The 12088-nt window shown below is 47.9% G+C and overlaps 2 protein-coding genes across 2 annotated transcripts in view; both read right to left on the reverse strand.

Annotated features, from left to right (window-relative positions):
- bnc2 (basonuclin 2) overlaps window positions 1–11429 on the reverse strand; it is a 72777-nt gene extending 61348 nt beyond the window's left edge. The window contains 2 exon segments of the mRNA XM_055923496.1: window positions 5003–5238; window positions 11185–11429. Of these exon segments, the coding sequence (XP_055779471.1) occupies window positions 5003–5238; window positions 11185–11326 (378 nt within the window). The 5' untranslated portion in view covers window positions 11327–11429.
- The window catches only part of sh3gl2a (SH3 domain containing GRB2 like 2a, endophilin A1), a gene marked incomplete in the record, with an annotated part of 696881 nt that overhangs the window by 354226 nt on the left and 330567 nt on the right, over window positions 1–12088 (reverse strand).

Raw genomic sequence — 12088 nt, forward strand, 5'->3', positions numbered from 1 at the left:
AACACTGTATATATACATAATATGACATTTACTATGTCTTTATTCTTTTGAAACTTCCGTTTGTGTAATATTTACTGTTAATTTTAATTGTTATTTCACTTTTGTGTATTATCTACCTCACTTGCTTTGGCAATGTTAACATATGTTTCCCATGCCAATAAAGCCCCTTGAATTGAATTGATTTGAATTGAAAGAGAGAGAGAAACCGAGAGGGAGAGGAAGAGGGAGGGAGAGGAAGAAAAAAACAATCATTCATTTTAATGGCTATTGATGTTATTTATAATTCCCCTCACTTCGCAAATCACAATTCCAACCACTTGACGACCTATTGAGCTTTTTATGCTATCGATTCATTTCCTCCTGCTTAAACAGTCTATTACAATGGTAAATTGCAAAGTGTACGCATATTTAGTCACGCCTCAACAATATATTTACCCTTCTTATGCTGTACGTGACCTAGCATAATGCATTGAGATGGAGAGTAGAATTTGTCTTTGCTGCTGGGATAATTAATTAATATCTCATAGAATCATAATTGTAGGATTACAAAAGGAGGAAATTGAATGATGGGAAAAATCGAATTATGACAAACATGCAAATATTCTTACTGATGAGGAAAACAATGATGATAATTATGATAGTACTGATGTTGATGACAACGAAGATAATCATGACAATAACCATGATAACAGTCATGTTTAAAGTGACAGGAGGTTGATTATCTTGGTGTCTGGAAGGCATGTCGTGGTGTATCAGCTCAGTAATCTGTGTGCTGGGAAGGAGAGGTGCGTGGCGTTGGGAAACAACCGAAATGTCCACATAGGAGAGAAGGAAGAACCAGATGAGCCTACGTGACGCACCACTCTAATCCTGCTCTGGAGCTATACAAAACAGTTGTATGGACACACACACGCGTACTATAAAACACACACACACACACACACACACACACACACACACACACACACACACATAACTAGGTATGTAGGGACGTATGTCCACACGCATGTACAAGGACAATGCGCACACACACATATGCTCAAACACTAAAGTACACGCAGGTTAGCTACACCTGGTTTCTGGTAACACAGTGTTAAGGGCAAAGCCTTCACCTTTATGTTGCAGCATTCCAACCCAAACAGATGAACAGAGAGAGGGAAGATAGAATGAGAGAAAAAGCCCTCACTCTCTCCACGGTCCTGAGATCACAGCAGTGCGGGTGCTGACAAAGGACTGTGTGTGTCTGTGTGTCTGTGTGTCTGTGTCGTCTCTGTGCCTGAGGGTGTGTTCCTGTGCGCCGGTGTGTGTGTGAGTGACAGGCGGCAGGGCCCAATCGGCCGGGGAGCGGGGTGGACAGTGATTACGGGTGACAGTGGTGTTACCGTGGAGACAGGTGAAGGCTGGAGAGTGGAGGGATGGAGAGAACATTATTCATATATTCAGAAGGCTGGCTGGGACTTTCAACATGTTGTATCCCCCGCAGTCAGACATTACACGGGTGCCACCGGCACTGGAACAACACACACGAGAGAGAGAGAGGAGCTGACACAACATACTGTAACTTAGACACGGGCAGACGAGCAGAGAGAAATGGTGTGTTTGTACCTGTCTGTGTATGCGTGTGTGTATGTACCTGTCTGTGTGAGTGTGAATGTACCTGTCTGTGTGAGTGTGTGTTTGTACCTGTCTGTCTCTGTGAGTGTGTGTGTTTGTGTTTGTACCTGTCTGTCTGTGTGAGTGCGTGTGTATGTACCCATCTGTCTGTGTGGGTGTGTGTGTGAAATAATACATGGTGTGTGTGTGTGTGTGTGTGTGTGTGTGTGTGTGTGTGTGTGTGTGTGTGTGTGTGTGTGTGTGTGTACCTGTCTGCCTGTGTGGGTGTGTGTGTGAAATAATACATGGTGTGAGTGTGAGGCATCAGAAGACCTGAGGTAAATTCTGTCAGCTCAGTGTCTTGGGCTCTATGGTGCAGCACTGACACACACACAACACCCTGCTGCACACACTGGTCATGACAACACACACACTGGTCATGACAACACACACACTGGTCATGACAACACACACACACACTGGTCAGGACAACACACACACTGATCAGGACAACACACACACACACACTGGTTATGACACACACACACACTGGTCATGACACACACACACTGGTCAGGACAACACACACACACACACACTGGTCAGGACACACACACACACACACACACACAGGTCAAGACAACACACACACTGGTCAGGACAACACACACACACACACACACACACACACACACACACACACACACACACACACACACTGGTCAGGACAACACTGGTGAGGAAAACACGCACACACTGGTCAGGACAACACACACACTGGTCATGAAAACACACACACTGGTCAGGACAACACACACACTGGTCAGGACAACACACACACACACACACACACACACACACTGCTTCCCCTCTCCCAAACTCTGTGTTTTCTAAATGCAAAATATTCCTAAAGGCTGAATCAGCAGTCTGGCACATCATCCCCCCTTCCCCTCCACACCCCAAGGCATGCTGGGTAGTGAAGGCTGAACCAGAGACACAGAAAGAGAGGGATAAATAACACTCTAAACACGCATAAAGAGGAAAATAAAAGCGGGGAAGGGAGGGAGGGAGGGAGGAGACGAGAGGAGGAGGAGGAGAGAAAGAGGAGAGGAGAGAAACAGATGTGTGAGAGGTAAAGGGGATTTATTAGTTGGATTGTACCGTGTGCGTGTTGGAGATTTCCTGACGCGTGTAGGGTTTGTCACTCAGAGCCATTCTCTGACGCACGTACGCACAAGCACACCCACCCGCACGCACACACACACACGCACACACACACACGTACAACAGATCATGAACTGGGTGTTGACTTCAGTGTCGTAGGAGTGAAAGGAGGATGATTGAGTGAAAAGCCAGAGAGAAAGAGAGATTACACGGAGGGGTTTTCTGTCCTATGATCAGATGTCAAGGATCATGTCATTTACTTCACAGGACAATAAAGGCAGGAAAAGGTTCTGAGTACTGACACGTCTGTATCAATCAACTGACTGAAATGATCAAAACCCTGAATCAAATGTCCTTCTCAATTTAATGGGTTCACACACTGATAATCCCTTTCATATTCATATTGTATTTCATTCTATTACATCATTAGATAAATACAGGAAGACATGTTTTTAAATCCCATCAATATCTCCCATAACTCTCCTCCATTGGATCTACCATGGAGCGCTGTATAGAGAATAAACGCACCACAGACATAACGTGGCTGCCCTGAGGCTGGGAGATGATTGAATTTCATAGCTACTTACAGGCTAATAGGCTACAACGACTGCTCACTGTCCTTAAGTGACTGACAATTTGGGCTGCGGAGCGAAACCTTTGAAGGCCTTTTTGAAGAGATCTGGGGGGGGGGGGGGTTAGTGACTAGGCTGGGCTGGGCGGTTTGAACAACGACAGTTAGATAGACAGTCTATTAGAACCAGCTGATCCAACCACACTGAGTTGGAACGTTTCGATAGCCAATCGCAAGGTCTTTCTCACAGTCTAAGACTATACGGGTTGGACGAGGATTGGAAGACCAATATGTTATTTTTTGTCAGAGTGCAAAATAATTGAAAAATAAATTATATCAAAAGAAAAAAGATAAAACTAGATAGATAAAAAAATTATTTGATTGATTTTTTTAACAACGCAAAATCAAATCTCCTGGGTATATTGAGTCTAATAAATCCAGCAACTCAACCTAAAGCCTGTAAGAATGCATGGATCTGTTTATTTGTCTCTGTGTGTATCTCCATTGTGTGCGTATTGTTCTGTGTGTGTGTCTGTGTGTTCGACAAGTCTGCGAGCAGTTTACTCACAGAAGCTGTTTCCACATACAAGGCCTCAAAACTGCCCTCTCCTCCCTCCATCTCTCCTTTCTCTCCAGCCATGCTGTTCCACTTACCCACACTCCTTTGTGGAACACAAGCCCCAGCCACGGTGCCTCGCCTGCCTCGCCGCCACAACGCTGCTATTGGCTTTGGACAACACACACACCACCGAACACCCTAACCACAAGCACATGTTCCCCTCGTTCTTAACTAATTCATTCAGGAACACTTTGGTTTGGCTTTTGAGAGACCAAAACCTCTACCTTTGATTAAGAAATGTGTCTGACTGCAATTATATGGGAGGGAGGGGTAAGTACGATGGTGGTTTTATAGTCTGCTGGCGTGACATTTTTCTATTCTATTTTTCATTGTGTTTTTCGTTGTTGCAGAGGGACACTGTTGACGGGAGTTGTTGGAAGCAAAGAGGAGAATTAGAGAACTATTGAGCGATAGCTTTTTAAACACGTTCAATAGTTGCTACTGTTTCTTTGATCGATAGCCTTTGGAAAAGTACTGCAATGTGGATAGTGATTTGCGGGCCCACCTGGTGACACATATAGAGGCTGCAATGAGTCTGAATAAGTGGACTTGTTACATCCGAGAGAATCACACACACTCACATCTGGGAGTGTATAAATGATTACAGTGCATAGTCACATCTAAAATATGTTACGTGATCCATGTGTATTCATATTCAGTGATGAGTTTGTAAGTGTGTATATATTTGATTATAAACTGGTTGGTTCGAGCCCTGAATGCTGATTGGCTGACAGCCATGGTTTATCAGACCGTATACCTCAGGTATGAAAAACATGTATTTTTCCTGCTCTAATTAAGTTGGTAATCAGTTCAAAATAGCAATAAGGCACCTCGGGGGATGTGATATATGGCCAATATACCACGGCTAAGGGCTGTGGTATATATCTCTATGAACAGCCCTTAGCCGTGGTATATCGGCCATATACCACACCTCCTCGGGCCTTATTGTTTAAATATTACACTGTGAATGACCATGACGTGTTCCTGTGTGTTTAGCTACTACGGTTCTAGTAACACACGTCTGTATCAGAACCGTGTCCCTGACTCCCACCTACCTGCAGTATGTAGCCCCTGACATAGTCCCTCAGGGTCCAGCCCAGGCCGTGCAGTATGTGGAGCACCTCCTCCTGCTTCAGAACACTGAACAGACGGTCCAGCAGGATCTTCAGTCTGACCGGCACCGCCTGGGTCCCGTACAGCATCAGGCTGCTGATGTCAAACACCACGTTGGACTGAACTATCTCCACCTGGGTGGGGTGGTACAGGTGCTGCGTGCTCAGCTTGTCCAGCGCTGGGATGAGGGGACAAGGACACACACCAACATGACTAGGCTTAAACATACATACAGGACATACTAATTCAATGACAATTCATTAGTCAATGAAAAACACAGGCGTTTTGGTTAAGAACATGTGTTTCTGTTTTATTTTTATGGTTAACTTCGAATCCCGTCCTGAAACCCTCTTGCATATACTCTGCAGGTATAGACACATGCAGGTGCCTAAACACAGACACACCCTGCCAGCCTCACCAGGTAATGACTAGCACGTTTCCCCCTGTCTCCAGTCTTCTCTGGGAGGTAACAGTGCAGGGAGATAACTATACATCTAGGAGATCAAATGTAACTGACTGCCTTTCTCTATGTAGTCTCTGTCTGTCCTATCTGCCTCTCCTCTTGTCATCTCTCTTTTTCTATTTGCACCTACAGTTTCTCTCTCTCCATCCCTCCCTCCCTCAAAAGTGCCCCATCTCCCTCTGTCTGTGTCTCATCTCCTTTTCTACCTCACTTTATTAAGTAAGTGTGGAAGCATTTCACTGTTAGTGTGGAAGCATTCCACTGTTAGTGTGGAAGCATTCCACTGTTAGTGTGGAAGCATTCCACTGTTAGTGTGGAAGCATTTCACTGTTAGTGTGGAAGCATTTCACTGTTAGTGTGGAAGCATTCCACTGTTAGTGAGGAAGCATTTCACTGTTAGTGTGGAAGCATTCCACTGTTAGTGTGGAAGCATTCCACTGTTAGTGTGGAAGCATTCCACTGTTAGTGTGGAAGCATTCCACTGTTAGTGTGGAAGCATTTCACTGTTAGTGTGGAAGCATTTCACTGTTAGTGTGGAAGCATTTCACTGTTAGTGTGGAAGCATTTCACTGTTAGTGTGGAAGCATTCCACTGTTAGTGTGGAAGCATTCCACTGTTAGTGTGGAAGCATTCCACTGTTAGTGTGGAAGCATTTCACTGTTAGTGTGGAAGCATTCCACTGTTAGTGTGGAAGCATTCCACTGTTAGTGTGGAAGCATTTCACTGTTAGTGTGGAAGCATTTCACTGTTAGTGTGGAAGCATTTCACTGTTAGTGTGGAAGCATTTCACTGTTAGTGTGGAAGCATTTCACTGTTAGTGTGGAAGCATTTCACTGATAGTGTGGAAGCATTTCACTGTTAGTGTGGAAGCATTTCACTGTTAGTGTGGAAGCATTTCACTGTTAGTGTGGAAGCATTTCACTGTTAGTGTGGAAGCATTTCACTGTTAGTGTGGAAGCATTTCACTGTTAGTGTGGAAGCATTTCACTGTTAGTGTGGAAGCATTTCACTGTTAGTGTGGAAGCATTTCACTGTTAGTATGGAAGCATTTCACTGTTAGTGTGGAAGCATTTCACTGTTAGTATGGAAGCATTTCACTGTTAGTGTGGAAGCATTTCACTCTTAGTGTGGAAGCATTTCACTGATAGTATGGAAGCATTGCACTGTAAGTAAGCATGCGTTTCACTGTAAGTAAGTAAGCATTTATCTTCCCTCTACCCTGTCTCTTCCCCTCTACCCAGTCTCTTCCCCTCTACCCAGACTCTTCCCCTCTACCCTGTCTCTTCCCCTCTACCCCTCTACCCTGTCTCTACCCCTCTACCCAGTCTCTTCCCCTCTACCCCTCTACCCAGTCTATTCCCCTCTACCCAGTCTCTTCCCCTCTAACCAGTCTCTTCCCCTCTAACCAGTCTCTTCCCCTCTACCCAGTCTCTTCCCCTCTAACCAGTCTCTTCCCCTCTAACCAGTCTCTACCCCTCTACCCTGTCTCTACCCCTCTACCCTGTCTCTTCCCTCTACCCTGTCTCTCCCCCTCTACCCTGTCTCTTCCCTCTACCCTGTCTCTCCCCTCTACCCTGTCTCTCCCCTCTACCCTGTCTCTTCCCCTCTACCCTGTCTCTTCCCCTCTACCCAGTCTCTTCCCCTCTACCCAGTCTCTTCCCCTCTACCCAGTCTCTTCCCCTCTACCCTGTCTCTTCCCCTCTACCCTGTCTCTTCCCCTCTACCCTGTCTCTTCCCCTCTACCCTGTCTCTTCCCCTCTACCCTGTCTCTTCCCCTCTACCCTGTCTCTTCCCTCTACCCTGTCTCTACCCCTCTACCCTGTCTCTTCTCCTCTACCCCTCTACCCCTCTACCCTGTCTCTCCCCTCTACCCTGTCTCTTCCCCTCTACCCTGTCTCTACCCCTCTACCCTGTCTCTCCCCTCTACCCTGTCTCTTCCCCTCTACCCTGTCTCTTCCCCTCTACCCTGTTTCTACCCCTCTACCCTGTCTCTCCCCTCTACCCTGTCTCTTCCCCTCTACCCTGTCTCTTCCCTCTACCCTGTCTCTACCCCTCTACCCTGTCTCTCCCCTCTACCCTGTCTCTTCCCCTCTACCCTGTTTCTTCCCTCTACCCTGTCTCTACCCCTCTACCCTGTCTCTCCCCTCTACCCTGTCTCTTCCCCTCTACCCTGTCTCTTCCCCTCTACCCAGTCTCTTCCCCTCTACCCAGTCTCTTCCCCTCTACCCTGTCTCTTCCCCTCTACCCAGTCTCTTCCCCTCTACCCTGTCTCTTTCCCTCTACCCTGTCTCTCCCCTCTACCCTGTCTCTTCCCCTCTACCCTGTCTCTTCCCCTCTACCCTGTCTCTTCCCCTCTACCCTGTCTCTTCCCCTCTACCCTGTCTCTTCCCTCTACCCTGTCTCTTCCCTCTACCCTGTCTCTTCCCCTCTACCCTGTCTCTTCCCCTCTACCCTGTCTCTTCCCTCTACCCTGTCTCTTCCCCTCTACCCTGTCTCTACCCCTCTACCCTGTCTCTTCTCCTCTACCCCTCTACCCCTCTACCCAGTCTCTTCCCCTCTACCCAGTCTCTTCCCCTCTACCCTGTCTCTTCTCCTCTACCCCTCTACCCCTCTACCCTGTCTCTTCCCCTCTACCCTGTCTCTTCCCCTCTACCCTGTCTCTTCCCTCTACCCTGTCTCTTCCCCTCTACCCAGTCTCTTCCCCTCTACCCAGTCTCTTCCCCTCTACCCTGTCTCTACCCCTCTACCCTGTCTCTACCCCTCTACCCAGTCTCTACCCCTCTACCCTGTCTCTTCCCCTCTACCCTGTCTCTTCCCCTCTACCCTGTCTCTACCCCTCTACCCTGTCTCTACCCCTCTACCCAGTCTCTTCCCCTCTACCCTGTCTCTTCCCCTCTACCCTGTCTCTACCCCTCTACCCTGTCTCTACCCCTCTACCCTGTCTCTACCCCTCTACCCTGTCTCTTCCCCTCTACCCTGTCTCTTCCCTCTACCCTGTCTCTACCCCTCTACCCTGTCTCTTCCCCTCTACCCTGTCTCTTCCCTCTACCCTGTCTCTACCCCTCTACCCTGTCTCTTCCCCTCTACCCTGTCTCTTCCCTCTACCCTGTCTCTACCCCTCTACCCTGTCTCTTCCCCTCTACCCTGTCTCTACCCCTCTACCCAGTCTCTTCCCCTCTACCCAGTCTCTTCCCCTCTACCCTGTCTCTTCCCCTCTACCCTGTCTCTTCCCCTCTACCCTGTCTCTTCCCCTCTACCCTGTCTCTACCCCTCTACCCAGTCTCTTCCCCTCTACCCTGTCTCTTCCCCTCTACCCTGTCTCTTCCCCTCTACCCAGTCTCTTCCCCTCTACCCAGTCTCTTCCCCTCTACCCTGTCTCTTCCCCTCTACCCTGTCTCTTCCCCTCTACCCTGTCTCTTCCCCTCTACCCTGTCTCTACCCCTCTACCCAGTCTCTTCCCCTCTACCCAGTCTCTTCCCTCTACCCTGTCTCTTCCCCTCTACCCTGTCTCTTCTCCTCTACCCCTCTACCCTGTCTCTTCCCCTCTCCCCTGTCTCTTCCCCTCTACCCAGTCTCTTCCCCTCTACCCAGTCTCTTCCCCTCTACCCAGTCTCTACCCCTCTACCCCTCTACCCTGTCTCTTCCCCTCTACCCTGTCTCTTCCCTCTACCCTGTCTCTACCCCTCTACCCTGTCTCTTCCCCTCTACCCTGTCTCTTCCCTCTACCCTGTCTCTACCCCTCTACCCTGTCTCTTCCCCTCTACCCTGTTTCTTCCCCTCTACCCTGTCTCTACCCCTCTACCCAGTCTCTTCCCCTCTACCCTGTCTCTTCCCCTCTACCCTGTCTCTTCCCCTCTACCCTGTCTCTTCCCCTCTACCCTGTCTCTACCCCTCTACCCAGTCTCTTCCCCTCTACCCTGTCTCTTCCCCTCTACCCTGTCTCTTCCCCTCTACCCTGTCTCTTCCCCTCTACCCTGTCTCTACCCCTCTACCCAGTCTCTTCCCCTCTACCCTGTCTCTTCCCCTCTACCCTGTCTCTTCCCCTCTACCCTGTCTCTTCCCCTCTACCCTGTCTCTACCCCTCTACCCAGTCTCTTCCCCTCTACCCAGTCTCTTCCCTCTACCCTGTCTCTTCCCTCTACCCTGTCTCTCCCCTCTACCCTGTCTCTTCTCCTCTACCCCTCTACCCTGTCTCTTCCCCTCTCCCCTGTCTCTTCCCCTCTACCCTGTCTCTTCCCCTCTACCCTGTCTCTACCCCTCTACCCAGTCTCTTCCCCTCTACCCAGTCTCTTCCCTCTACCCTGTCTCTTCCCTCTACCCTGTCTCTTCCCCTCTACCCTGTCTCTTCTCCTCTACCCCTCTACCCTGTCTCTTCCCCTCTCCCCTGTCTCTTCCCCTCTACCCTGTCTCTTCCCTCTACCCTGTCTCTTCCCCTCTACCCTGTCTCTTCTCCTCTACCCCTCTACCCTGTCTCTTCCCCTCTCCCCTGTCTCTTCCCCTCTCCCCTGTCTCTTCCCCTCTCCCCTGTCTCTTCCCCTCTACCTATCTCTCCCATCACCACCTCTCTCCCATCACCACCTCTCTCCCATCACCACCTCTCCACCTTACCCTCACTCACCTGCTTTTCTCTACATCCCCCTCTCCTTCACTCCTTTTTTTCCCCTCCTTCCCTCCCTTCCTCCCTCACTCCCACTCCTCCCTCCCCTCTTCTCTCTTCGCCTGTCTGTATGACACCTGGTTTTGTCTCCTCTGATCCCAGGACAGCCTTTCCGCTGACGAGGGCTTTGCCTGACAACACACTCTGCGAGACACGAACATCATAAAAAATGAAGAACTGCTTGTCAGAGTGGCTGCCAATGCCGAGATGAAATGAAAAGTGGGGAGAGCGAAGGAGAGAAGGGCCCTCTGACAGTTCAGAGAAGGAGATTAAAAATATTCAATGGGGTCCTGTGCTGATCGCTGAAGGCCCTCTCTACGCTTGGGCCAAACAGGTGTTTTCTTTTATCTGATTTTCCCCTCTGTTCCCTCCTTTCTATGCTTTCCGTCTTCTTTCTTTCTTTCGCTCCATGTCCTTTTTCGTACGCCCCCTGGTATTGGTCTAAGGTAGTAGGTACAGGTATGAACCAAAACACTTAAAGTTTTGAAATAAAATACACACACAGGACAAACACTAAAGTTGAACGGTATCAAATAAACATATTTATCAAATCTTCTATGTGGTAAAAACGTATTGAATCTTCCCTTTTAAGTGTTTATATTAACCTGTTACCTATAGAATCTATGAGGGGATAACACAACCCTATATAAAAGATATAGGCCCTGCATATTATGCTGATCTCTTTAGTGACCCTGTATAAGGAGAGTACAGCTGTGTGTGTCAGGACCTCTCTCCTCTGGCTAAAGAGACAGGTTTATGAGAGCATATAACTTCACAGGACTAAAGAGGCAGAGAGAGAGAGAGAGAGACTAATATGATAAACTATTGCAATATTGCAGATATACACTATTGTTGAAATTATTTCCTACCATACCACACGATCTTCTTGTAAATAAAATGTAGTAATATTTCATATTACAACTACTGTACAGATAATCTTGGACACAGTGACTCCCATCACCCTGGTTAGTAGGTCGGCAGAATTCAAAATGGCCGTCTCTTACCGTGAGCCACCCAGCCGTGCTTGCACTGGTCACATGTACGCAGGTGGATCTTTCCTGGCTGGAAACACTCACAGGTGCAGTTCACCAGAGTGCAGCGAATGGCCTGTAGAGACACAGGGGGAGAGGGAGAGAGGAAGGCCATGTCAATCAACTGATCATACAGACATAGAGAGAGAGAGAGATGGAGGGAGCAGGGAGAGGACAGAGCTCAGGCTACAGAGCACTCATCAATCCAGCAGTCACACAGAGAGAACTGAAGGGTTTCACAGATAGACATCGTAACAGATGTACACCAGTAACACATCAACGCACAGTCACACAGAGAGCTCATTTCTCAAAGAGATTTATGTACTGCAACAGCTTTGAATTGTTTCAGCATAATACAATTTGTTTATTAAATTCCATTTTTATATTACAATTGTAATATTAATTTCCTCTGTCAGTCCCTGTTAAATCCCTCTGACAAATTGACTATCACCAGATTTCCCACAATACCCTTTGTGTTATCTAATATGAATGATTGAATGAATTCATAACCTGACCCCACCTGACCTGACAGAAACTCCTTTCTTTTCTCCTCATTGAATATCTCACTTGTTTTGACTAAGTCACTGGAACTGGAGCTGAACTGGAGCTGACCCCTAAAAGCTTTTAGCAGTTAGAGGTTAAGTGTCTAGACAGCTCAGGAGAGTCCAACTCAGTCCACCAGAATCTGAAGCACTGGTCTGATAAGGCATCACTGTCAATCATAAGTGCTTCAAAGTCTACAGGTCGAGACGTCCATTTTACAGGAAGAAGAGGTCTGTTTTACAGGAAGAAGAGGTCTGTTTTACAGGAAGTTGCTTTAAATGCTAGGCTAATTCACACCTCTATGGTGGAGGTTTATAGTGTGGATTTCATTGAT

This window comes from Salvelinus fontinalis, chromosome 5 (assembly GCF_029448725.1).
Source record: "Salvelinus fontinalis isolate EN_2023a chromosome 5, ASM2944872v1, whole genome shotgun sequence".
Classification (NCBI taxonomy): domain Eukaryota; kingdom Metazoa; phylum Chordata; class Actinopteri; order Salmoniformes; family Salmonidae; genus Salvelinus; species Salvelinus fontinalis.